The sequence below is a fragment of the Brachyistius frenatus genome, unplaced genomic scaffold (assembly GCF_029030835.1).
Source record: "Brachyistius frenatus isolate BFR_SWC_R1_liver_20210118 unplaced genomic scaffold, ASM2903083v1 Contig_39, whole genome shotgun sequence".
Taxonomy (NCBI): domain Eukaryota; kingdom Metazoa; phylum Chordata; class Actinopteri; family Embiotocidae; genus Brachyistius; species Brachyistius frenatus.
Window position 1 is genome coordinate 1,763,701 of NW_027210638.1, and position 27,134 is coordinate 1,790,834.

Sequence of the window (27,134 nt, forward strand, 5' to 3'; positions counted from 1 at the left end):
TAGAACCTCAATGTGAGCCCCTACTTTTATTATGTTTGACTGGTGTATCCCTCAGGGTTTCCTCCTCGTCTCAATATGGTATTCCATAAATGTGTAGGTGTTCTTACTGTTTATGCTCAGATGGATCCCATTGCAGGTGTGTCTACAGTCTCCTGACCTTTTCTGTGTCCCGCAGCTCCTCATATTTCCTCTGCTGTTTTGTTGTACAGTGGATGTCAGCGAAACCTGACTTTTCTGATTATGTGCATAATTTTGAAAAGTAATATATTCAGCTATTATATGAGACGGAGTCAATACGATTACGTTGCTTTCCTTCCTGTCTCTGTGCAGTATGAACCTGACCTGGAGGGACATGCAGCACCTGGTGGTGAGAACGTCACAGCCCGGGCACCTCAGCGCCGGAGACTGGAAGACCAACGGCGTGGGACGCAGAGGTAGCGACTGGCAACGATCGTTAGTCTCGATACAGCACAGATGGTATCATATGGCATCTTATTTGTGCTTCAATCCTCAGCACAGAAAATCATTTTTATAAATGCACATAAATGAAAATGCATAAATATCTCGTCACACAATGAACTGGAGCAAACAAAAATCTGTTCTGTGCTCAAGTGTGTTTGCGATCATCCACATACAGTGGTTCTGGAAAGTTTGCAAACGCTTTAGGATTTTCTATATTTCTATATGAATATGATCTCAAACATCATCGGATTTTAACACGAGTATTAAAAGTAGATGAAGAGAACGCAGTTAAACAAATTAGACAAAAATATAACGTTTGGCATTTATTTGTTGAGGAAAATGATCAAATATTACATATCTGTGAGTGGTAAAAGAACGTTGTCAGGTGTTTTCAATGTCAGTCAATGGGATGATAATCAGGGGGTGAATAGGCGCCCGGTTTTATTTAAAGAACGAGGATCTGAGTCTGACCTTCACAAAACGTTTGTGGAAGTGAATCACGTCACGAACAAAGGAGATTTCTGTGGAGCTCAGAAAAAGAGTTCTCTTAAGAGTTTAGACTCCACCAATCCACGGTCAGACAGATTGTGTACTAACAGAGGAAATTTAAGACCATTGCTGCCCTCCCCAGGAGTCGACCAACAACGATCACGCTGAGAGCAAAGTGTGGAAAAGACAAAGAGGTCACAAGGGAGCTCAGTCTAATATCAAAGCAACTAAAAGCCCCACTCGCATTGACGAATGTCAACGTTCATGAGCCCATCGGCAGGAAAACACTGAACAACGTTGTGCAAGGTTTGGTTTCGAGGAGAAAACCACTGCTCACCCCCTGCAGTTTGCTAAAGATTAAAAGGACAAGCCGGAAAGCCGTCGAGGGAAAAATGTTTTGTGAACAGATGAGACAAAAAAACAAAAAAAATGAACTTCTTGGTTTAAATAAGAAACGTTATGTTTGAAGTAAAGAAAACCTCATCCCATCTGTGAAGCACGGAGGTGGTAGTGTCATGGTTTGGGCCCGTTTTGTTTTATCTGGGCTACGACGGCTTGTCATCATAGATGGAACAGTGAACTCTGAATTGTACCAGCAAATACTGAAGGAAAATGTCAGAATATCTGTCAATGAACTGAATCTGAAGAGGCAGGAAGTCATGCAGCAAGACGGCGACCAAAGCACACAGGTCACTCTACTGAAAAACGGTGAAAGACGAGTACACAAAAATGCTTTGGATCGGCCGAGTCAAAGTCCTGACCTCAGTCAGATAGAAATGTGGAAGGATGTGAAGCGAGCAGTGAGCAAAAGTAATCACCGTCCCAGAGCTGAGGCTGTTCGGTCCGGAGGAGCGAGATAAAATTACTCCAAATCGATGTGCTCAACAGTTACTGGAAACGTTTAGTTACAGTCACATCAGATACTGAAAACTACTCGCACATGTAATATTGGATCATTTTTCTCAATAAATTAATTACCAAGTAAATATATATTTTTTTAATATATTTTTTATGTTTGTCTAATTGGGTTCTCGTTATCTACTTTCGGGACTTGTGTAAAAAAAAATCTGATGTTTTGACATTATATTTGTGCAGGGATATAGAAAATTTCAAAGGGTTCGCAAACTCTTAAACACCACTCGTTTGCCACACAGCCGAGTCCCAATGGAAATTATATACAATATTCAGGTCTGCACCAGCATACAAATTGCGGTAAATGTCACGTCCCGTGGTCTCCTTTAGAGAGAAAACATCTGAAACCAAAAGGGAGAAATTTGTAGTTTGCATTTTATGGTTTCATTATGCCACCCACTAGTTTCATATTCATTTGTACACCGTTAGTCAGTGTTTTCTTCGATGGAGAAGTCGTTTCCATAGAGCCGTCCAAATAAACCTTCGCTGAATAAAGCGGTGCGCTGTCCCCGGGAGACAATCACGGATGACTAACAGCCTGCTGCACAACACACACTCAACTAAAACTGACACGGCATTAGCTTTCCTGCAAAAACTCGACTTTCCGTCTCATTTTAAAGCGTCGTGTTTGGCACCTTATCTTCTTAAAAGATGTCCCCGAGCAAACATTCACCCAAGAAAAGTGTGCTGCTTGTGTCAGTTTGCGGGCTGATTAACTGCAGCACACATAAGCGAGCGTCAACATTATGTCCGTTTAGAACTGACGTGGTGCCGACAACACTGTCTGTCTGTCTGTCCATGCCTAAGACGCTACAAGATAAGTATGTTTACTTTGTCCCTTCATTCCCTTGTTGCTGCTCAGCCTGCCGGCTGCTGTCAATCAAACACGGACACGCCCCTCCAGCCAGATGAGACGGGAAAAAAAAAAAGAATTCTCCCATTTTGATAACGGGAAAAAAAACGTATTTACAATTAAATTAAATAAACGTCTTTAGATTATTACTGACTGCTACAATAAATGATGCAATAAATGTGACTTCAGTTGGAGGCACAGCTAAAGCTCAGCGTTTTTAAGGGATTTATTATTCATTTATGACCGTACACTCAGGACCGAGGCACAAATGTGATTTTTACTGCGGAGACGACTGTTGATTGTCACCTCTCTCTCTCTCTCTCTGTGTGTGCTTGTCATCTCATCGCCACCACCCACCAACATGCCATTCGCTCTTCACCCGTCCATCTCTTTCCTCCACAGTGAGTCACTCGTACGGTTACGGGCTCCTGGATGCAGGTGCGATGGTGGCCATGGCTCAGAACTACACGGCCGTGGGGCCACAGCACCAGTGTGTTAACACCATGCTAACAGAGCCAAGGTCAGTGTGGGATGACTTGGAGCTGTGTGTGTGCGTGTGTGTGTGTGTGTGTGCGTGTGCGTGCGTGCGTGCGTCATTTACAGCGAGTTTTAGTGTCATTGCGGCAACTTGCTGCTCCGCCGTCCCCCTCCGCCCGGTGTCGGCGCGTCCTCCTCGGGGCCGAGCCGCTTGCTTGAATTTGCAGCTCCGGCCGTTTCGTCCGCGTCCGTCGCTGCAGCTCGCGCAACGTTAACCGCTCTCCCCCTCAAACCTGTCGAACCTGCAGAGACATCGGGAACAAGCTGGTGTTCAGCAAGAGCGTGGACGCCTGCTGGGGGCGGCCGGAGTACGTCAGCTCCCTGGAACACGTTCAGGCTCGCCTCACGCTCTCCCACAGCCAGAGGGGGAAGCTGGCCGTTCATCTCGTCAGCCCGCTGGGCACACGCTCCACCCTGCTGTTCCCCAGGTACGCAGGGAAAACACACCTCGTACGGCCGACCCTACTGTATATCTCTTTTTCTCTTTGTCTCTGTGCGCGTGTGCGCGCTGCAGTTTTAGTCGCACACAGATTCTCCCACAGGCAAGACTCCCTCGGGGGAGGGAGGGAGGGAGGGAGGGAGGGAGGGAGAAAAACAACACTCCTTCTTTGGAAAAACAACAAACAAATGTCCCGTCTGTGCTTTTACTCAGGCCCAACGACTACTCCTCGGAGGGCTTCAACGACTGGGCCTTTATGACCACCCACTCGTGGGACGAGGATCCTCAAGGAGAGTGGACCTTGGAAATAGAAAACGTAGCAGCTAATGGACGTGACTATGGTAACCCCACTCTCATCGTCATTAATTGTCCAAGTATGGTCGCGTCGCATCAAACTGAACATTCACGCCGGCATTAACCAGACCCCCCCCCCAGCCCCCTCCCCGCCCCCCTCGCCGAATAAAGTCCGGCTGCGTATTTTCATGCTGCTCTAAATAGCCTTTTTTTATTATTTTTTCAGCTCTCTTTTTTTGTTTTTTTTCCGGCCCCGGTCCTTTAATGGCACAGTTTGTAACATTTGTGGCACCAGAAGGAAAGGCTCTCGGACGCATCCGTGCAGACATTAAAGGTTAACAGTCGCTGGTCACAGAGGGATTCTTCTGAGAGAAAATATTTGGTATCCTTTTGATTATCTAAACTTCAATTTTTATTTTTATTTTTTGTTGTTGTTTGGACCGGCGAGTCTTCTTAGTTTAAAAGGCAAACTGCAGCACATCGTCGGGAGGAGTTGACGCGTTCAGTTCTGGGGGTTTTCCTGCGGTTTTGTTTCCTCGGAGCAGCGGAGGGGGGGGGGGGACGAGACGGGAACGCCTCTCGCCCTCTGCCGCCGTTGATCCTCCTCCGGTGTTCGGTTTGGCCCGCTTGCGTCGCTCGTTTTCCTCTCCTCCCCCCCCCCCCCCCCAACTCCCCCACCCCGTATCCGCTTCCCAGCCGGATCACGCCGTTCCCGCTGTGCTGAAAGTGCGAAATGGATTTGTTCTTGCGGCCTCTAAACATCCCTTCCCCCCCCCCACCTCTCTCTCTCTCTCTCTCTCTCCCCGTCTCGCAGGTGTGCTGAGTCAGTTCGGCCTCGTCCTGTGGGGCACCGGGCCCGGCGTCGTCAACCCCTCGTCGCCCGACTTCCCTCGGCCGTCCAACAACAGCTGCAAGACGTTCGACGCCCAGCAGATCTGCATCGGTGAGATTCATGAGATTTTAGTTGTTTTTCAAATGAGTTTTTCAAGCGTTGAACTGTTTCCTAATGTTTTTGTTATAAACGCTCGAGAACTTTGTTTTCCTGCCGTTAGTCGCAAACTTTAAAATGTGCACCAAAAAAAATTCATGAGAGCTGAAATGAGAAAAATTAATCGGCAAATTTTGTGGTAATGTGATCAAATTTCCGGTTTTCAAACGTGAAAATTTGCTGGTTATTTCGATATTCAGGAAAGTTAAAAGATGTTTTCTTACCTTTTATAGAACTAAAGATTAAATGATGGAAGAAAATGTAATCCATTTAGTTGCAGTCCTAAATTACATTCATTGTAGTTTATAATTTAATGCAGGAATGTTACGAGTTATTCGCGGGTGTCATTTTTTTCCTTGTGTTTGGTGTGGATGAGACTTGACCTCCCTCACACTGTAATCTCCCTCCCTCCCTCCCTCCCTCCCTCCCTCCAGAGTGCAGCCCCGGCTTCTCCCTCTTCCTCCAGGGTTGTGTGAAGTTGTGTCCGCCGGGCTTCACGTCGGGGCAGCAGCTCCTCAACCTCTCGTTGGAGAACTGGGTGGACTTGTCCTCCGTCCAGGCCTGCCTGTCCTGCAACCCCGCCTGCCTCACCTGCTCCGGCGCCGGGCCGACGGACTGCCTGTCCTGCCCGCCTCACAGCCACCTGGTCCTCACTTCCTGCCTGCACCAGAACCAGGTCCAGCGAAAATCCCCCCTCGCAGCAGGACTCCAGGGCGACGGAGCCCAGCCGGACGGGGACGTCCCGGCGGCGGCGGACCGCGGCGGCGGAGGAGAATCCGAGGAGCCTCCGGGGCTCAGCGGGGCTCCGTCCGCTCGGCTGCCCGCTGTCGTGGCCGTTCTGGGCTGCGCCTTCGTCCTGGCGGCCTTCGTCGGGGTCTTCCTCTTGCTGCAGATACGCTCAGGCGGCACTTTCCTCGGCCGGAGGACCAAACTGCCCTCTGGGTATTCAGACGCGAGGGGGACGCGGGCGGGCTTCGGTTTCGGCTTCCGCCGGGGACGGGAGAGGAAGGCGCGGATATGCTACAGGGGGATCCCCACCGTGTGGGCAGACGAGGACGCGAACGCCTACGAGTCTGAATCGGACAGCGAGGAAGTGGACGGTCACAGCGAAAGGACGGCTTTTATTAGGACGCAGAGCTCAATCTAGCTGAACACGCGCCTGCTGCTGCTGCTGCTGCTGTCGTCCCACATCGCGACGCCCTGGGCGACGTCAGCGTTTCAAACTGACTGGTGTGGAGCCGATTCGCGAGGGAGGGAGAACCGCACAGGCTCGGAGGAAAACGCAAAACACGGGCCTTCCTGTCCCGTCAGCACCCCGTCCAAACGCAGTCATTTGTTTGTCCCGTGTATTTATTTACATTTGATAAATTATCTGATTTGATTCTGACTTTTATGTCCGAGGTATTTATTACGCACTTCTTTGCCACCGGTCTAAGGCGATACGCAAACGTTTCCATTATTTATTTTTGTTTTTGTACTGCCACCGCTTGTAACCTTTCCATCAAAGGGGCTATCCCAGAAAATAAGCAGCGCCCTCCTCTAAAGCTTTTGGGCGTTTACAAGAGACCGATTTTTAGTCCGAATCAAAACAACAAGAGGCCGAGGCGTCCCGAGTTTTCGTCCAAAATGCAGGCGAAGTCCCCAGAAACAGGGAATCCTGTGTTTCCCGTGATGCCAACTGGAGCGAACGCAGAATGCCCCATGAATCCGTAGACCGAGTTACTTAATCAGAAAAGACATCTGATTGGCTGCGAATATGCGAACAGCGGGTCCTGCGTGCGGGAAGCGTTCTGATAAATTGCTGCGGTTCTATTCCGTCAGATTGCGGGCCGAGGGAGGGGGGGGGGGGGGTGACCACGCCGACTCGCTGTTCATTAATAATACAAATTTAAAAAAAAAAACAACAACTTTAAATTAAAGATTTCTGCAGCGCTGGGTCGACATAATAAAACACCCCGCAGGCTGTTTGATAAGCAGCAAAACTGCGGAGTGTTTTATTTTTGTTTTTTGTTTTTTCTGCTTTCGATCAAAACGCAGTGGGAATCGCCGCAGCAGCGTAGAAGTACCAGATACATCACTCTCAAAAGGCTTACCGACTCGGAGCGGCGCTGCATTTTAATGACATTAAAAAAAAAACAAATTAAAAAAAAACTTCCACTCAGCCCGAAACTGCTCGACCGACCTTTTGCAACGTTTATCCTATTTTGGTTGCCGCTCAGAAATAAGATCATTTTCTCTTCGTTTTCTCCAGAGAGCGCGCTGCGTATTGATTTTTATTTTTTTTGGGAGGGGGGCTGGGGCTGGGGGGGCTTCTCTCGGAGAGCGTCTCCTTTCAAAAGTGAAGGTCCTTCATTTCTCCCACCATTCATTAAAAGTTCAACAACAACCTGCTTTTTATTCTCCACGCAGAACAGCGGAGACGCGCCACCACGCACTGAATTAAAGCCCGTGGGGGGGAGGGGGGCAGGGGGGAGGATGCGGGAGGCCTCGGACCGTAGGGAGGGATTCTTGTATTGCATTTTCTATGTTTGTTTTATATCCTTCTTTTATTCACCTGCTTGATGGGTGTTTAATGTCGTGGAGATCAGTTTAATGCTGGAATAAAAAAAAAATTTTTTTTTAAAAAAGACCTTGGCTGTTGCAGAGCTGCGACTTCTCGTGTCTTGACTGCCAGACGTTCAAACTTTCAGGGGTTTAATGCTTCTTCAATCATCACACGACAGCAGATGGTTCATCACTTCTTCATGGGCATACATCGTTATTGCAAGTGTGTTTCCTCACCCCCCCCCCCCCAACCCATCACCCCTCCCCACGTAACAGGGCGCCAGCAGTCCCGTCTTCTCCCCGCTATCCAGTGGCGGTGAAGCACGCTGCCAAGAGAACAACCTCCGGGACACCGGTTTGTCCTGCTCCGACACGGAGCCCTCTTCAACTTGAAATGGAGGTTTATACGAAGGCGTGAAAAAACGACGCCTGCTGACGGTCAGCAGCTTTGTTCATTAGCAGCTCTCCTCTACAGAGGTGCAGGTGACTGGGTTCATATATATATATATATATATATAGTCATTCTGTGTCCCGTAATTAGATCTGCCGGGAGAACTCACTTTCATAACACACAGCCCCGTGAATGTGTCACGCTTTGCATTAGGCTGTAAATGCTGCGCGCGTTGGAGAACAAGTCGATGCGTTTGAAAGCCTTTTTTTTCTTTTTCTTTTTCATCTCCTCATTCACGCCGTCGTTAGGTTTCCATGAGCTTGCAGATCCCCACCCACCCCCTCCACCCCCTCCACCCCCCCCCGTGCCCTTTAGCCTGTATTAATTAGCTGCCATGTATCACACAAAGCTGTCTAGTAACGAGACTTGGCAACAAGAAATATTACATTAATTAAAATAACATTAACAAATCGGCTCCTCGTTAGCCGATTTCACCACTCGGATCAATTAAAAGACACCGCGAGGTTTCAAGTCTCACTCTTCCGGCAGGTCGCACGCGCGCGCGCACTTTTATCTGTTGGTGCTGATGCTGAGGGATGAAGTCGACACGCGCACGCGCACACACACACACAGCCGCTTCTTGTCACCTCCTTTGCAGCGGTAACGTTTTCTTTTCATCTCGCTGTCCTTTTTTTTGTTGTTGTTGTTGTTTGGTTGTTGTTGTTTTTTTAATGCAGCGTGAACAAAGAAACGTTTCATTTCATCTTCACCTCCCGCTCAACTCAAGTCACCGACATCCTTCACGAGCGGGTAAAACAAGAGGGACCACGCGCTGCTGTTAACTCCGCGCGATTTTTTTTTTTTTTTTTTTTTTTTTGAAGTGCGAGCTTTAATGTCCGGTCGACTCTTTGGCGGGATGTCTGAAAAGACCGCCCGCTGACAAAGTAAAGCGTTTTCGGACGGTTGAAGAGAGCCGACGTCTCACGGCCACATTCATCAGACAACAAGGCGGCGTCTGTCGGCCTGGACTGGGCCGCTCACGCCGACTCAATGTTGCCCCCTACCGGCGGAGAAGTAATTAGGCTCTTTACTGACGCCGTCGAGAACGGCGTGCAAAATTAGCCGGATTTACTGGAGCATTAAAAACTCTGAAAAGGATCAAATTAAGATCAAGAGGAGTTGTTGTTGTTGTTTTTTTTTAAACAGACTGTGTTGTTGTTGGGTTTTTTTTTTTTGTTTTTTTTTTTTTAATCAGGTCCCATCTTCTTTGTTCTTCTGCAGCTTTAATCCCCCATGAATAACAAATACAGAAGAGACTTCATATATTACCTCTGAACAAAAAAAAAAAAATAAAATAAAATAAAACAGCGCTACGACGGATATCACATTTAAAAAGAAAGAGACGTCGCTAACAGAACGTCGGACGCACATCGAGACAGCGGGTGAGACGAGGTTACGACAAGGTCAGAAGATTACAGGGGGAAAGTGCAATTCAAGATGCAGTGAGGTCTGCTCTGAAAGAGATGGAGATGGAGGGGGAGGGAGGGACGGGGACGGGGGGGGGGGTCTGTAGCGCTCACAGCGAGAGACAAAGCAGAAAGTGTTGAACTACGGCAGGCCAGGACATCAGGGAGGAGGAGGAGGAGGAGGAGGAGACCCACTGTGGAAAAGATGAAGACGACGGGAGGGATAAAGTGATGAGACACAGTGGGGCAGGACGAGATGGCTGCTCAGTACAAAGTGTGCCACAGGTGGGGCCGCCGTACGTCCAGCCTCGGCTTCAGACACAAGATGACGACGTCCTCCGCAGCCGCCGCCGTGAAAGGCAAAGATACTCCAGAAAGGCCCGAGGACAGCCTCGGGATAAGAAGCACTGTGGAGCTGAAAAAAATTTAAAAAAACTGCAGCTCGTTTTGAAGAAGCGCATTTTCTTCATTGTTGAGAATCCCACTTATTTTTTTATTTTTTTTTTAAAAGGGTCACTTCACCCAAACTACGCAAAGAACCTGACTTGTGCGACAAGTTGAGAAATCCTCAAAAAGGCGTCAATGAAATTTTGGCTCGTAGCTCATTATGAAAGAAATCACTTTTCAGAAACGGCGTCACACTTTAGTCTTCACAGACACGACTGATGCGAGCCGTCTCCAGACTGCACGCCAGCTACATCTGCGCGGCGATATACCGATCTTCAAATGTTAAGGAAACGTCCTTCCCCGTTTTTATACAAGCACCAAACGATGCATCGGCATCGTGTGGAAAAACCTGCACCTTAAAAATGAAATCGCCGATTGCGTACAATATAAAAGGAATTCACGGCCACCTGTCGTGCAAACTGATTTTAAGATATTTAATTTAGTCTCTTTTCCAGTATCAACGCACGACCGTTTCAAATTAGTATGAATTGTGAATTTGAGAGTGGTGAGGTCTCCGTGGAGAGACAGAGCACCGCAAGTGAAATGTAATTCCGCCTCGTGGTATCGCAGCCGTGGCAGAAAATCTCAGACGATCATTTTTGGCATCAATTCATGTTTTTTTTTTTTATTGTCACCGTCTCTCCATTTATAAAAAAAAAAAAAAAAAATGCTAACCAGTCTCTTTTTTTTTTCCTGTTTGTTAAATGCGAGCGTGTGCTACAGCACCGTTTCTTCTTATATAAATGGAATATTTTCAAGGTTTTTGGATGATTGAATTGTACAAAACAAGTAATATAAAAGAAGTCTCATTGGACACCGGAAACTGTGAAGGTCATTTGTTTATCGACTAATAAAAACGAGGAGCCCTAAACAGATTTCTCAAAACTAAGTACCTGAATGGCCACATATTACCAAGCCCTCTGAAGTCGTGTTTATTTTTGCCCGATATATTTTTTTTAATATATTGTGGAGACTTTTGCCCGTCTCTCCATGCAAGTCATCTTTTTTTCTTTTTTTTTTTTAGCTTTTTGTAATTTTGGGTGAACTGACCCTTTACTTCCGGCTACGCTCTCCAACCCGAAGCGATGGTATGACCCCGCCGCTCGACACACAGGACGCCCGCCGTCGCTACGGATGGTCCCTGATAAGTGCACGCTGTAACCTCAACACACCCAAATTTAAAAATAAAATTAAAAAAAAAAAAAAGCCTCAAGTATTCACGTAAACTGACTCCGCAGACACACGCATACCAATATATCTGCTGTATGATATATATATATATATATATATAGGAGGTATAGTCTTCGCCTGGTCTTCCGCTGCGTACGGCACGGCGCGCGGCACCGCCCTCTCCACAGCGAAGCACGAGCGGCGGGAATGGCCGACGGGGAGCTTTCGGACGCACGGAGCTCTCACAGATTTCTCATCGACGACGAGGAAACTCGGGGACGGGAGAGAGAGAGAGAGAGAGGAAAGAAAAGAAAAAAGAAGAAAAAAGATGTAGTCGGGGAAAGAAAGTCTCCGGACTATCTACAAGCAAAACCGGCGGACAGAAAGTAAACAGTCATTCGATATGATTAATGGTCGCGCCGTCGTGGCGCCACACTCTGAATCGGGACAGCTTAAGGATTCGCAGCTCGGGTCTCCCGACGGGTTTGAGAGAATAAGAGACCGCACATTCTCTTTGCTGCATTCGAGTCTGTCAACATCAACAGCAACAACAACAACAGACAAGAGCTGCAGTCAACAACAGACTGATAGGTAGAAAAAACAAACTGCCGTGATCTGTGTCTTCTTCACTGCGTACATAAAACAAAAACAAACCAAATTAGAACCCATACACCAAATAAAGCTACGTAAATTGCACTCTGACGTGGCACCAGTCCCCCGGGCCCCTCCCGCCTCATTTGGGATATTTACATTCAGTAGTTCAGTCCAGGATGGAGTGAAGATAGAAAAAAAAAAAAAGACAAGTCCTTACAAAGCGAAACTAAAAAGAGATTTCATGTTCCATCACAGAGACGGTAAACGGACACCCGGCAGGTTCTGATGGTCGATTCTGGCAGTCCGTTTTGGTTTTGAAACGGCCGCGAGTTCACCCGGGTTTTTTTTTGTTTTTTGTTGTTTTTTTGCCGCTCTCCGAGACGTCCGCAGTAAACAGCTATTGCCTGCCCCCTGCTGTGCAGACAGTCCTGTTACAGTGGACCCTGCCTCTCCCGAGCCGAAGTGTTTGTGGTTTCTGCTCAACATAACAGAGAGACCCAGACCCCTCTCTGCTGCCAGTCTGTGGCCACCGCGGGCCTGCTTGTTGGTCCAAGGGGTGGGGGGGGGGGTCTGGTGGTTTTTTTTTTATTGCTTTGATTCGGTGCAGCGCTCTTAGCGCAGTTTGAGCTTGAAGGCGGAGATCTCCATGGGATCCAGGCTGATGGTGGAGTCGTTGGCCAGAGGCATGCCGGAGTGCATCAGGGTCAGAGACATGGGCTGGAGCAGCTGCAGGTCCAGATTCTTGAACAGTCCTGATACGCTCAGCTGCAGAAGGAGGGGGGCAGAAAGGCAAAAGGGGTTCGGGTTACTTTCAGTAAATTCGCAAAAAAAAAAAAAAACACAAAATGCTCCGTTGGAAGAAAAGAAAAAAAAAATCCACTTCAGAAACATATTGTTGATAATTCCGCTGATCTTTTCCTGAAGTATCAACAGCAGAAGTACTTATCGGCTGCTGTTAGTATCAAATTATTTGATCATTATTGTCGATGCAATGCGGCGCTTATTTTACTGCTTTATAGAAAATGAGGTAGTTTAATATGTCACTTCATATCCTGTCAAATGTTTTTCATTATTAAAATCTTCACGTTGAAACTGACTAATCGCTGCAGCTGTTAAATGTAGCGGAGCGGGACAGTAAAAGTAGCGCAGACCCGAAATAAAGTCGAAACCCCAAACCAAATCTGCGCTCATATAAAAAGGCTGCGGAGCTCAGCAGACCGACGTCCTCGTGCTTCTCTCGTTCGCGCCGGTTTCTACTCTGACCTGTCCTTGTGTGGTCGTGCAGTTGAAGCCGAGGTTCTGAGCCTCGAGTCCGCAGTCCAGCGCCAGGCGGTGAAGAATCAAGGCCGCGTACGGAGACGGAGACTGGGGGTCCTGCTGCGCACGCAAAACACACAGGAAACTATTCAATGAGCAGAATCTCCGAAGCCACAATCTGCGCGCGCGTCGGGTCGTTTCCGTCTCGTCACCTGGCTCTGAATGCTGCGCAGGTTCAGCAGGTGGAAGTCGCAGGGAAGGATGGACTTGAGAGGGGCGAAGGTCTGAAGGGGAGGGACGCCCCGTCTCTTGGGCAGAACGGGCAGCGCCAGGACCTCGTGGTTCAGGACGGCGTTGGTCATGTGGCTGAGTACAGACGGGAAGCTGGTTGTTGCGCTGTCCGTCATCTGTGGAGGAGAGAGGGGGGGGTTGGGGGGGGGGGGGGGGGAACACACACACACACACACACAGATTCAAACGACTGACAGTGAAACTCTTCCAGCTCCAATGAGTCACCTCTAGAGATGCTCTCGTGCTACTACATGAGGAACAAGGCTCTAATTAGTGTGCCGGAGTAGGAGGGAAACTTCTAATTCTAGTCCAGACGAACTCTAATCACAGCTTTGTGATGCCAAATTATATATTAAGAGCGTCACAGTGTTGTCAAACGTGATGTTGCGTGGCAGGCCAGCTCCACTTCAGCCCAAGTACCATCAGCAGCTTTAATGGAGAGCTGGGTGATAAAAACGGCACCCGGCGCCCTCCGATGAGCGTCCATTTATTTGATAAATGATATCATTTGTTTCTTTCAGTGGTGCTGTCATAAAGATGAACCGGTTTGGCTACAGCTACGAGGTGGAGGGAAGAAATACAAAAAAAAAAAAAAAGATGTGAAACTGGAACTAGAGCTATGATGCGCGCTAACAAGCATCCCCTTTGTTGCCATGGCAACGTTACCTCTTGAACTCCGTTACTCGAGAATCGAGAGACGAAAGAATGAAACAAGTACGAGAGTTTGGCAAGAATGCCATCAGGCTGAAGGGTAATGAGGTGGAGAAGAGAAGAGAAGGAAACACAATTAGAGAAAGGAGAAGATACCAAAAAAAGACAGATGGGTGGTAATGAGGACTGTAAAAAAATAAATAAATAAATAAAAAAAACATGAAGAAAGGCGTTATTGATAACACGGTGAAAACCAAATCTGTGCTGCAGTCCACACACACCGAGTCAGACGTGATGGGCAACTTCTCAAATGACCACCTTCGCTGTCATCTTACTGACCTTGTTGCCGGTGGATCTCCTCTCCAGCAGCAGGCGGAAACGGTTGGCCGTCTTCTTGTTGTCTTTCAGGCCCTGACCGAGCCCGCGATTATCATCCTGCATCAGTCGCCGGTCCATAATCACTTCAAGCTGCCCTGAAGGGGGGGGAGAGCAGGGACGGCAGCTTCAACGCAAAGCCCGCGTATTGAACCGCGAGGCATCAGTCGATGCGCACGAACACCGCGTGCTATCCGTCATTTACTAACACCTCCATTATTGCGCGTAACGATGATAAAAGCGTAAGCTCCGCACGCCGACGTGAGCGTATTAAACTGTTCTGCTCTCTGGGAAGCTCTTAAGGGAGAAGAGGGAGAGATAAGTGCTTCGAATCCTACGACACAAATGGTCAGAGACGGTAAACAAAGAAAGATGCCACGCATTTCAAAAGATCACTTCCATTAAAAAGATGGCATGAAGAAAAATGGCACGACACCGAATGAGATGTAAAACGACACAGACCACTCTCCAGGCTGCTCACACCCAGAGACTGAGCAGTGTGCAGCGTCAGCCGGTGATGGCCGTCCTCGATGTACGCCTGGCTGGGCATCGGATAGAAGTTGGCTTGCAAGGGAAGCTTCAGGTGGCGTCGACGAGACTGAATCTAAAAATCGCAGATGGACACACTACGTCAAATATGAACAAAATCAGAGTTACATCGTGTTATATTCTGAAGAAATGCAAGTTAATCTTCTTCGTTGTTCGGGATGAGGCCAACCTGGAAGCCGTTGAGGTCTGTGTAGAAGACTTCTCCGCTGTCGATGTCGGTGACCAGTCGCATGGCCAGCTCCTTGTTGGTCTGATCTCTGATGTCTACCATGGTAGTGACGTCTATAGATAACCCATCCACCCCTGGAAACACAAAACAATTCAGAACCGAACTTCACCCACGGAGGGAATTAAAATGAACTACATCTTGGAAAAAAAAAACACACACAAAAAAACAAACCAATACTGAACTGATTCCAGTGTGCAGCTCTGTGTGTTTATTACCTGGCACGTTGTGTATGCGGATGGCCTGCTGAAAGTGCTGGTAGTGTGCCACCACCTCCGAGAAAAGAGGCCCCTCGACCACGCGCACCACAGGGGGCTCTTTTTGGATGTAGGGCTGAAAGAAGGAAGAGACGACCGTGAGCAGAAGTCGAGCTGAAAATGGGAGATAAGGAAGAGGAACAACGGCGAGAGAAGCAGAAGGAGTCACGGAAAGAATCAGCAGCCAGGTACGGTAACGGTGCTCTGTTGTCTTTAAATCATGAGAAGATGTGAAGCAGCACCCAGTCTGCCTGCGTTTCTGCTCCCAGCTACCAGCATGATACGATGACATGACACTCTGGGGGAAACTCGATCAAAGCCTTTTGAGAGGGAAGTAAACGCCCGATGCAGAACCGAGAGAATACCTTCGCTTTTCCATCCGGTAGGAAGAGGTACGCTCCGCTTTTGTCTTTAGAGGGACGAGTGCCGTAGACCATGAACTGCATCTGAACTTTCACTTCCTGAGGATCGTCTTTACGCTTGATACTCTGCAAATGAAAAAGCAATAGAGGAAGAGAGAGCGAGAATAAAATGACAAATTAAGGAAGAGATGAAAGTGGCGACAAAATGTGCCGCGTTCGCTTTGATCAAACAGACAGAGTTTATTACGAAATCGAGCCCCAGGCTTTTTCTTTCAAAAGATCAAAGTTAATACAGATTAGTCAATTCTGAATCCAGATATCAAGTCAACAGAAGTATGAGCAGATCAAAACGCGTCAGACCTCCAGCAGGCCGGTGGTTCCGGAGAAGCCGAGTGTCAGAGACTGACAGCTGATGTAGAGGGTCTGAGAGTCCGCCTGCTGGGAGCGCACAGGAAGAGGGTCGGTGGCCCGGGCGGTGACGTCCCGACCAGACAGCCTGAGCACGGTGTCGGAGCGCAGCGTCATGGGCGAGTCGGGGGAGTCGTAGACGTGGAAAACCGCCAGACCAAGAGGTGGCAGACGAACCATGAATGTTGCCTGGACACAGGGCGGATAAACAGTTAGATATAAATCAAATAGAAAAGCAGTCACAAACCCAATAAACGTGACCAGACACAAAAAGCTCGTGATTTAAAGTGCAGGCTTCATTTTCCTTGTTAATGAGAATAGCAAGTGTTGACCAAGAGCCATTAATTAAAAGTTAAAAGCATTTACACATTCGCAAGAGTAATTAAAATGTGATGGGAGTTGGTGGTAATGAGTGTTTTTATTTCTGTTTTACATTTAAATTCATTACCTTCTGTGGGTGGGGAGAATTTCATTAGAGCAAAACAAATTGAAATGAAATACAAAGTTGCAGCAGAGTGAATGTTTTTAACTACTGCATATTCAGTATATGATCAGAGGTGACTCGACACCGGGAACACATCTGGCGCTGGCTTGGATGTAGATGTAAAAGAGAAAATGTAAACTCTGAAGGAAGTTTAAATTCTAGTCTGAGTACTGGCTGCTAAATTGATGTTAATTACATCAAATGTACTATATTCTCTTGGCAAATGCTTCTCTCTAAGGCAACTTACAATTTTGGCATAAACACACACGATTGGAGACTCTTACACTTTTGTCGTGCTCAAACCAACAACTTTACAACCACTTCAGCTGCTCCGATTCCATGAGTCAACATTTTGTCATGCAGAGGACAACATGTACAAAAACATGGCATTTTTTTTGTTATTTTATGTATCCAAGTTGTGTGTTGGTTTTGTATTTCATGCATGCAAATATTATCAACGGGAGCTTGCCAGGCAAATTCGAATGATGGCACAGACACAGCTAAATGAGGGCTCCACCTGTTTAGCATTGCGCTTGTAATAATGCCGTCGAACCTTCGAGGACTTCCGCTTGTATAAATTTACTGCACTTTCCCCTTTAAGAGCTACAAATCACCATCTCCTGCACAGTGCCAGCTTCCAGCTTGTCTTAACAGGATATGTTGGTCAATGTCTTTAAGTCTATTCTTCTCCACGATGTAATCGTAATGACTTTACAGCGTGTTGGGTTTGAGCCCGTCAGGGCTGCAGCTGAACAGATCCAATCTAAGCACTAATGAAGCACTGTGCAGACGCGACTGCTCCGCTAATGATATTCCAATATCGCTACGATGAATTTAGGACCTTACCTCAAACACCTCTGCACTCATTTGACTGGCAGAGCTCCACTGAGCACTCAGCTGCACAGGCAGCGTCTGTCCGTCCTCAGTGAGCACCCGCACCCTGACGGTGTTGACCAACACAGTCACCACACACAGCCGCTCCTGCTCGATGGGGTTGAACAGAACCAGGTACCTGGCAGAGAGATGGGAGAAAGCAATCATCAGCACAGGATGGTGTAGGAGTGGCTGAGGGGATGAAAGATGTGAGGGGATGCAGATAATACCTCGGCCCTGCTGGGTCCAGCTCGATTAAAGTGCGCTGAGGCAGAGAGTCTTGAGTAGCACGCCTGTCATCCTGCAGGAGGATTGACTGAACAGTCAATAAGGCACAAATATACCTTCTTTTTTTATTTTTATTTTATTCTGTTCGTGATTAGGTGGCAGAAATGTCCGTCTGTGTTTCCTCTTACCGTCTCCAGGAAGGGCTCCGTCTGATAAAAGCGATAAAACTCTTTGTTCTTCATCACCAGGAAATGTGCAGCATTGATGATCACCCTCTTCAGACCGATAAGTGAACGCAGTAATCTAGGGAAGAGGAGGAACAAATTAACGGCTCACTGCAGCGGTCACCTCGGAAAACTGGTTTTGCGAAAACGTAGTGAACCGGTTTGTTTAACACAACCACAAAGACAGGATTACAAAGAGGAGGCACGGGGTTTTTGAAGAGTGGATTCTGTCATTTCTTCCTCAACTCTCCGGTTCTTACTTGGTGCCGTAGTCGATAACAACATTTTCCTTCGCAGTGCCAGTAATGGCATCGTGATGCTGGAAGAGGCTGACCGTCCGCCTCGCATCCACCAGCAGGGCATAATCTGAGACCGGGTAGCGTCCTTCCATGGCCGCATGCCGAGCGTTAGCAACTGCCAGGCTGTAGAGGATCTCTGCCCCCCTGAAGTACAATGACAAAACGTCATCACTGAAAAGACCTTTAACGTAACAGTAGTTTCCTTCAGTCAGTTAAAAGGCGTGTTCACATGATCAGGCTGCGTTACAAACACATTACACCCATTTAGATTTTTGTTTTGCCGTTTTGCTTGAGAGCTAAATAAAAATCAAAGGCCTAATCAATGATTTCATGACTATGTGAACACTATTGTAACATACCTGTGAAGTGAAGTCTGTTATACAGTGTATAAAAAAAAAAAAAAATTAAAAGCTTTTTATGTTGCATTTGATAATAAAGGCCTGTTGTTACATCAAACAAAATAATGCAAACCTTAAACCGTGTCAGAACATTATTAACCTTTATTTACTTGTTGTTTAGTGATTGTCAATAGTTTAAAAAGACTCATCTACCCATTTGGGAGCAAATGTAGTTTCAAGTCCTTTTTTTGTTTGTTTTGCTTATTTGGACTTTGCCTTGAATTTGTATAGAGGATGTTATAGGCACATGTATTTGTATTTTCACTGCATGCTCAAACCTTCATCCTGTTTGCAATGCAAATAAAACCTCAAACCACAAGTCACCCTCATTAACAGCTACCAACAGCAGGAACACTACTGACACATTTCAGATTCTGAATGTCAGACATCAGTGATGTGTGATTAAATCTGCCCAACCTGAGATGCGACTCGATCACACGGTCCAGGCTCTTGTAAAAGGGTCGGGAGGTAAAATAACCAGTCCAGTAGTGGTCTTCACGGTCGGCGTAGGCAAAGAAATCTCCACTGAGCACCGGGTAGTCAGCAGGTCTGGATCCCTGGGCCACTCCGTTTGCTTTGTACACGGCGTCGAAATATTCAGTGAGAGTCCCAAACTGAGCCTGGAGGAGTCAGATGACAGACAGTTTAAAAAAAAAAAAAAGAAGTCCTTATTCAAACGGAGCTGAACAGAAGACATAGATTTTATTTTTCATTATTATGCATGGGCCTTTCATCTCAGATGGCGTCTCCTGAACCAAACATCAAGACAAGACAGATTCTTTGTTCTGTCAGCAAGTTAAAATATCACTGCACGAGTCATTAGCACAATAAAGTTTGTACACTGAGCTACTTGGTACAACGCATGCTGAGATGCTCGAAAACAATGAAAAGGATGGGGGGGAGGGGGGGGAGTTTGTCAACACAATTTCTGACAGTTGACAAATTATTTTCTCACTTGCACATGCATCTCCGGTTGAGAATTCATGTAGTCAAACAGCTTCTGGTAGTTCATGTACTGCTGATCCCATTCCAGCACCTTGTCATAGCGAAAGTCATCTCCCAGAGGAACGAGAAGTACCTTGCTGCGGTAGAGCTTGGACTTTTTACGGTACTGATCCAGGAGCAGGTGTGCCCTGTTTGAGGAGGAGGACAAAAGGACAAAAAGAAAAGAAAAACAACAACTGAGGGGAGATCTTTCTTGGCATCCAAGCTGCTCTGCTTTGCATACAGCAGGTTTCAAGGAAATCACTTTGACCTTGGAAAGATGAAGATGAAATTAGCCCTGGGAGTATTCACCACTGGAATTTGTCCTCTGGAAAGTTCTTTTAAGTCCTTTAAAACTTCTTTATGTGACTGCAGGACTATCAGCAGTCTATGCCTGTCTCCCTCTGTTCACTCCCCTTCTCTGGCTGTTGTCATTGGCGCAAGTTCAATTTGAGTTTATTTGTAAGGGATTATTACAGAAAACAGAGCTGTACCAGCAGTGACCAATCTGCTGTGTGTCCGTGTGCGCAGTTGAAGCTGAATACCGATGCTATAACAAAAATGAATAAATGTTTCAACATTGTAGATATGATGCCCTCACCACTACCGAATTCTTGCCAGAAACATAAAAGAAATCAAATGTTTTTAATAGATATTGTGGGGACATTTTAGGGCTGAGGATTAGACTGTCAGCTCTCTAAAAACAAATTATATAATGGAGGCATGTTTCAAAATGACCCCAAACATATGACATTTCTTATTTTACAAAATCGTCCAGCCAGTATTAGAGCAGTAAATAACTATTTTCATTACTGATTTGTCAGATGATTATTCAATCAATTGTTGGGTCTATAAAACTATAAATTTCTCACAATTACAGTGTCCTAAAGTCCAGCAGGATGTCTTGAGCTATCCATTGCGCCTATACAAACGTACACAAAGTAAAAGCTCACCTCTCTGCTACATTGGCCTCCACCACAGTTTTTGGTGGCACTTTCCACGGACAGTTTATCCGACCACCTGGTAACCTCTTGAAGTCAAACTGGCAACAGACCTTCGGGTCAGGCCCACAGGTGTGTGGCACATCGTAGCTGTAGAACGGCATCATGTGGCAAAAGATATCTGTGCTTGACCCAGAGTCTGTTGAGTAAAGAAAAAACAAAGCTTTAGAGACATCGATTGTTGATCCGTCTCTTGCAACTGATCCAGAAGGTGTGGTGGGGTGTTTTGCTTGGAGTAAAGGTGATATTTGTGATCAGAGACACACTGGAGCTCGTAAACTTGTTGGCAATTTAAGTTCCCGTCAACAGTGTTCTCAGGGGACTTTTAAAAGTTGTACTTGATAAAGCTGCAAAATATAACTGGCAACATTTAATAACAAAATGATTCCCCAGACGCTCTGACAAATAGATTTTTTTCCATTAGGAACAAATGAAGAGTAAATGTTTGGCTGGCATCCAAATCATTCAGAAATAATAATGAAGACAGCTCTTCTGAGGCCATTACACAGCAGTTGTCCTTCCAAAATTTCCCCACTCTTTCAACGGCCATGGCAAGTGGCATGACTCATTCTGCAATGAGCTTAACGAAGATAAGCACATGAATCAGATGACATTGCTGGCTCTGGTCCACTCACCCCAGGCCTGCCTCCACATAAACTCCAGACTGCGGGTGGAAGCGAAGTGTTTTTTAATAGAGTAGTGGACCCTCTGGATGAGCATGCTGGTCAGGTTGGCCCTCTTCAGCAGATATGGCATCGTAGCGCTGTGACCAAAAGGGTCGACCGCCCACCCACTGCGAGGAGTTATACCTATGACAGAAAGCAAGTATTTCAAATCTATGCTCGGATGAAGGAAGAAATGCATCTTTTAGGAAATCACTGCACAGCGGGATGCACTGAAAGAAGCACAAAGCATTTTATCACCCACTGAGAGAGGGGCTACATCTGCTGCATGTACGACGACAAGTTTAGATTTCATTTTCAGGCGCTGTGAGGAGTCGTACGATTTTAAGTTTAGACTCATGTGAAGTCAAACGTTTTAACATTTTTAGGCAGACTGGAGAATCTTAAACAGTTGAGCATAATTCCTCTGAATATAAATGAAACTGCTTGAATAGGGAGTAATCTCTGATCGACTGTGTACCTAGATTTCTCTCCAACCACTGATGTCCCTCAATTAGCTGGTCTATCATAGCGAAGTAGTGAACGTTGGCTTCATCTGTCATCACCCAGCCTCCTGTCACAATCTCTAGCTGTCCTCCAAGGATCAGTCTGTAGAAAAGAAAGGATTAAGAAAGCAAGGTGAGGATAATCCAGCCCTTAACATGGAGAATCACATTAGTCAGATAAACTATTTTTAGAGATTCCACAATCTGCCAGCAGATACCACCCGCTGAGGAAAGTACTGGACTTAGGGCCAGCTTGCGTCAAAGAAATCACAACTAATTCTCTGGTTTTTTTTGAGAAGAGATAAAAGGCAAAACTGTGTGCTTCACAAGGCTGTGACTCACTTGCGCATGGCCTCCTGTTTGTGTATGTCGGCAGTCTCCCACCACTTGGAGAAGAATGAAATCTCGGACCAGATGAACTTCCTGCGAGGATCCTCAGCCAACTTCACGACCATGTTGTTTAAAATATGTTGCGTCTGGTCTGTGAAGTACTTGTCAAAAGTCTTGATCCAGCCTAACACCACAAGAGGATGAATCTAAGCAATCTGTGCAAACATAATGTCCACCATGAATAGGACTCTAAAACAATACACTCCTACCCGGCCCTATCCAGCCAGCTGACATGAAGAATAGGGCAGGTAAAGACATTCGGTGGAAAGAGTGCTGCAACAGATCAAAAATAAAACTCATATTTTATTCAAGTGGAGCTGTTCCCCTCAGAAAGCCATTTAGAAAAAGTGGTTTCTGAGAAAATGCCTAAAAAGCACTTTAAATGTGCAACAGTGGAGAGTAATGCCGCTCATAAAAATACAGTCAAATGGTCATCACACATGTTGTAGACTAACATATTTCAGCGATCAAAGTTCCACATCAATCTGCAGTAATCAGTTTCAGTAATGGCACTTAAACCGAAATAGTTAAATGAACGACAACAGAACTACTGCATTTATTTGTCAACAACTTGTTACGCATTGTGTGACCTGCTTACCTTAAACCCTTAAAATCCCGTCTTTGCTTTTAGAGAAATGAGCCTATTAGGCTTGGCCCTGCTTACACGTGTCTTTGTTGCACGCTAACAACATGGTTTCTGCTACTGCAACTGTTGTCAATAAATCCAGGGCATTTAACACTGCATAGAAAACACTTAAGAAAACTTTGCAGCAAATTTTAGCTAAATGCAGCTCAAAATGAAGCCGATCCCTACTGTTGATGAACACATTTTGCAGGTCTCTGCAACCTGTCAACATATCAATAACTGTCAAGTTAGTAAGCAGGCTGGTAAACAAATTTAATGGAAATGTCAGTCTAAAATAAAATATCTGCCTGTTCCGTCTATAAATAGGTACAGTGCTCCAGTGCCAATATCTTCCTAATTCCATTGTTTGTGGCTAAACTGTCAGTCATGCCAGCATTATGGTAATAATAATGAGAACGAATGAATCACATTTTGAATTATTGCTGCATCCCTATAACTACACTCCCACTCAGGTGAGGCCAAAAGTAACTGGCTCGACTCTTTCTGAACAAACAAAACACTATTTCCAACCTCTTGAAACAAACTGTTCAGACATGCTTCAGGCTGTGTCTCAAGAACCAGTCTGATCACACAGACTTTCAAGGTGACAGCGAGTCAACTCACCTGGATCATTGTGAGAGTGCGGAACCACGAATACTTGCAGTGGTTCATTGGCCCACTCATCCGGTTCATACGTGATGTCAAAGCCCTGCTTCCATACACCACCATCAGGGTTGTCAAACTTGAGAAGGGAGTACACATCCAGCATCTAAAGTGAAGCACAATTGTTTGCTCATTAGAAAGACTACAAAAATAAGCACAGCGTAAAACGTACAGTGTAGCTACAACAACCAGTCTGCTGCATTTCATGTGATAGTGTAGTCGGTTCACCTGAACGTCTGCTTGACCGTGGCTGCCCACAGCGAACTGGCAATCCTGGGGCTTGACAGCGAGGAAAGTGGGACGGCCATCGAACGGTAGGACCCAGGAACCGTTGGCACTTCTGAACGGCAGGTGGCCGCTGGGAGACACAGCTCCTGTGTCTGTGAGCTCCATCACAGAGTCCTTTATGTGGCTAATGATTTGATGGTTTTCCTCCAGGAGCTGCTCCAGCTGCTCTATCCGGTTCTGCAGGACTGAGATTTGGCTCTAAGACAGACACAAATATAATAAAGTCAAAACAGCTGTATGACCAAACATCTGCAGGACAAACCCACATTCTTCTCCACTGTTTTAATAAAAAAAAGCTTCAGTTTAAAAGACAAAGAATTGGACAATTTATGAAAGTAACAAAAGTAAGTAAGAGACTTATAATTCCAGTCAGTATATCTGTAAATACAGTACACTAAATTCATGATTGGATGTTTCTGTCTTTTAATATTCAAAACAAGGACACGGATTAAGTTTTATGTTACAGACTAAAAAGACAGAGTAATTAGCCAGCCCGTCTTGGAGACATTTATGTCTATTTATGATGGTACAACTTCTGGTGCATCATGTAACAATGAAAAAGTGAAAACAACAGAAGTGCTATAAAACTAACTGTGAGGGTTTTCACATAAGATATGCACCACCACAAAAGCAATTATTCTTACCCGGGGAAAGTTCCCGCCATTCTGTCTCCTTGCAGGGTCATGTTGGACTCGATCCAACATCAGATACAGTGAGAACACAGCCACACAGAATATGGCCCCTCCACACACTGTCACCTGTTTCCTGAGCTTCATCCTCCTCTCGAGCGGTCTTCTTTCCGGGGGTTCAATTTTTTTTTTTTTTTTTTAAATGACCTTGGCTGAGGTCTTTTTTTTTTTTTCAGCACAGAGAAAAAAGTCCCTGAAAACCAGAATGCAACCATTCACAGTTCAAAAAAAAAATGATGGAAAGTAACCAACTACACCGGTGTTCATGATTCAGTTCCACTCCTGCGATGTCTGTAGCCTCCACTCACCATACTGGAGACCACATCGAAGGGGGCTACGGCAGTGGTAGCAGTGGGGAAGGGTGCTAAATCAGCAATAGCTGGCAAGGAGTCTGACAGCTCTGGCCAAACCACAGCCACCGGTGGACTCCTTCAAAGTAGCCCTTGTGCTCAACCATCCAAATCGATGAGATTGCAGGAAAAGAAAAAAACAAAACAAGCGCCACACAGTGGGGGCTCGAACAGGGAACCTAGTGTCCCTGCAGCATGATGTGTGTCGCTGTGGGTCTGCTCTCCTGGTCCAGTCCCCACTCCCACAGCACAGTCTAATCCACCAGTGCAGCCAGCGTCCCCTTTTGCTCAATTGGCTTCCAATGCCATAACAGTTTGCACACTAGGCTGTGGCAGTGTAAAGGAACAAGCAGAGAAAAAGACCAACTTGGCCCAGAACAGCAGCTTTTTTAATCAGGCCTAAAATCTGCCCAAAGCAACTCCAGGAATTAAAATGAAGCAAATGTCATTCTTCTCTCTGTGGCATAGTCGACTGCATATCTACTGTGGCAGCATGGGAAGTGCGTCTGTCCTTCATCACGAGTTGGAATCACATTGGAGGGTCTTCTTCTGCTGAGGAAAATTTCAGATCAATGAAACATGCAAAAACATATTCAGCCTACTATTTCAGAGTGATGCTTTTTTAGGGGGATCTGACATGTAATGACAACAAGGTGGGAGAAACTCCAGCTGAGCACAGTGTGTTTTAGCACACCACTAACAGGTGTTTATATTTTCCTTTGTGTGCAAATCAATGATCAAAATCCATTAATTTCCCAGACTGGGACTATTTTAGTATTACCACAGGGAGTTGGGATAAATACCTGGCACTTACGTTTGCCAAGACTGACTAAAAAAAACAGTCAGCAGGAAGACGATTATTTCTTCGATCATCTGTGCCAGAATACATCCAGCATGAGAGGCTTTGTTAGCTGGGCTGCCTGACACAGCTCACTACAGCCCTGCATTCATCTGACAAAATGTAAGTGCACAACCGATCTTAAGCTGCTCACATGACAGCACATTAGTTGAGCATAAAGGGAAACAGTCCCTGTTATTCATGATATAATTATGCATGTGTGCAAGATGATCCATGGCCCTGCTTTGTATGGGACCGCTGGCATTTTTTTTTCTTATCCCATGTTAGTCCCACAATAAATGCCGAACAAAATGTCCCAATCTGGGACATTTATTCCTACTGGGACCCAAACATGACATCCAGACAGATAAGATAACAGCAGCTGAAATAATTAGTGTTTACTACACTGTGCAGCACTCCCAATAATGCAGATCACACAGACTGCGGAAGAAAGAAACCACTTTCTAGACCTAACTGTATTACTTTTCTTTTCTTTTTTCCGTTGATACTACCCTGGGCTCATCCAGCAGTATACTTAAAAAAAAAAAAATGCCATGTCAACAACCTGCCTGTTATGTTTCATTGTACACAAATCAGACAGATTCGCTGCTGATGAGAGGAAGTAGTGTACTTCTAGCAGACAAATCAGACAACACCACCAATGCGGGAGTTGAAAAAGTTGCATTCAAATAAAAATGTATTTGTTAAGTCCTTCGCATGCTAAATGCCAAACCATAATTTTTGAAATTGAAAAGATATTATATACAAATTTTAGGCAACCTCTGAGCATTGGTAACACAGTCTTTGCCCCACATTTTATTTGTTGATATCTCTCCTCACACGCCTGTAGATGAATGATAAGAGTTCCCCTTAATAGTTCTCCGGGTCACGGGACATTTTCCAATATTTTTTTGTCTTTGTTTAGTTTTCTGCATTGTTTGTTTAATTTGTACAAAGATTGCAAAAAAATAATAATAATAATAATAATAAAAAAATGTTTTAAAACAAACATGAGATTTGTTGTTTTTTTTACATTTTGGTATGAAAAATTGCAACAACAACAACAACAAAAAATTTAAATTAAGGAAAGCTTGTACTTCTTTTTTTGTTGTTGTTGTTGTTGTTGTTTTTTACTGGTGACACCGGAGGTTTAATGACTTTTATTCAGCTATCGCTGGGCAGCTCGCCAAGGCGACAATAAAAAAAAACTAAAAAAACTTACATTTGGACCCGTGCAGCTACTGCAACGTGCTCCAGATCTTGTTGAACCACATTAAACGTCCTCTGTCCGACTTCACCGAGACGTTCAACCAGCAGTCAGTCAGTCCACATCACCAATATGCAAGCTATAAAAAATAAAAACACTAAAAAAAAAAAACCCCAGCTAGCACTAGCTATCAGACGTGCTCTTTAAGTTGTGTCAACTCGACTGGTCGTACTGGTCCGCGAACTGGGTTGAAGAGCCGGACAACTGCGGGTAGTAGAGTGACACATCTGGAGGGGTGGGAGGTAAAGGGGGGGGAGTGGGACAGAACATCTGGGCGCAGCTGTTCTACCTGCTCCGGTCGATAGCTTCGATAACGTGAAGACAATACGCGGTGCTGGTATTTGCTGGCTAACCAAATATCCCTCTTTTTCCCTCCAAACCTCTCGCCTAACATTCACGCTCG

The 27,134-nt window shown here is 45.8% G+C and overlaps 2 protein-coding genes across 6 annotated transcripts in view; one reads left to right on the forward strand and one right to left on the reverse strand.

Moving 5' to 3' along the window:
* furinb (furin (paired basic amino acid cleaving enzyme) b) overlaps nucleotides 1-6,361 on the forward strand; it is an 80,096-nt gene extending 73,735 nt beyond the window's left edge. For all 3 annotated transcript variants that reach the window (XM_069701902.1, XM_069701905.1, XM_069701903.1), the window contains 6 exons: nucleotides 331-434; nucleotides 3,119-3,236; nucleotides 3,502-3,681; nucleotides 3,906-4,033; nucleotides 4,801-4,929; nucleotides 5,409-6,361. In XM_069701902.1, coding sequence (XP_069558003.1) covers nucleotides 331-434; nucleotides 3,119-3,236; nucleotides 3,502-3,681; nucleotides 3,906-4,033; nucleotides 4,801-4,929; nucleotides 5,409-6,121 — 1,372 coding nt within the window. In that variant the 3' untranslated portion in view covers nucleotides 6,122-6,361. The remainder of the gene's footprint in view (nucleotides 1-330; nucleotides 435-3,118; nucleotides 3,237-3,501; nucleotides 3,682-3,905; nucleotides 4,034-4,800; nucleotides 4,930-5,408) is intronic.
* Nucleotides 6,362-11,577: 5,216 nt separating this feature from the next.
* man2a2 (mannosidase, alpha, class 2A, member 2) lies at nucleotides 11,578-26,936 on the reverse strand. 3 transcript variants are annotated; one of them, XM_069701899.1, is made up of 24 exons: nucleotides 26,687-26,936; nucleotides 24,585-25,178; nucleotides 24,232-24,469; nucleotides 23,528-23,785; nucleotides 23,261-23,405; nucleotides 21,964-22,135; nucleotides 21,597-21,724; nucleotides 21,089-21,262; nucleotides 20,406-20,592; nucleotides 19,424-19,601; nucleotides 18,886-19,088; nucleotides 18,032-18,214; nucleotides 17,736-17,850; nucleotides 17,550-17,620; nucleotides 17,293-17,458; nucleotides 15,915-16,151; nucleotides 15,558-15,680; nucleotides 15,154-15,268; nucleotides 14,879-15,012; nucleotides 14,623-14,764; nucleotides 14,125-14,258; nucleotides 13,056-13,250; nucleotides 12,850-12,963; nucleotides 11,578-12,351 (listed from the first exon to the last, which is right to left on the reverse strand). In XM_069701899.1, the coding sequence occupies exons 3-24, from the start codon at nucleotides 24,361-24,363 to the stop codon at nucleotides 12,199-12,201; spliced, it is 3,459 nt and encodes a 1,152-aa protein (XP_069558000.1). In that variant the 5' UTR covers nucleotides 24,364-24,469; nucleotides 24,585-25,178; nucleotides 26,687-26,936; the 3' UTR covers nucleotides 11,578-12,198. The 3 variants fall into 3 exon arrangements, with proteins under 3 accessions (XP_069558000.1, XP_069558001.1, XP_069558002.1); XM_069701900.1 differs by having other exon boundaries at nucleotides 24,232-25,175; XM_069701901.1 differs by having other exon boundaries at nucleotides 12,850-12,960; nucleotides 24,232-25,178.
* Between the last annotated feature and the right edge of the window lie 198 nt (nucleotides 26,937-27,134).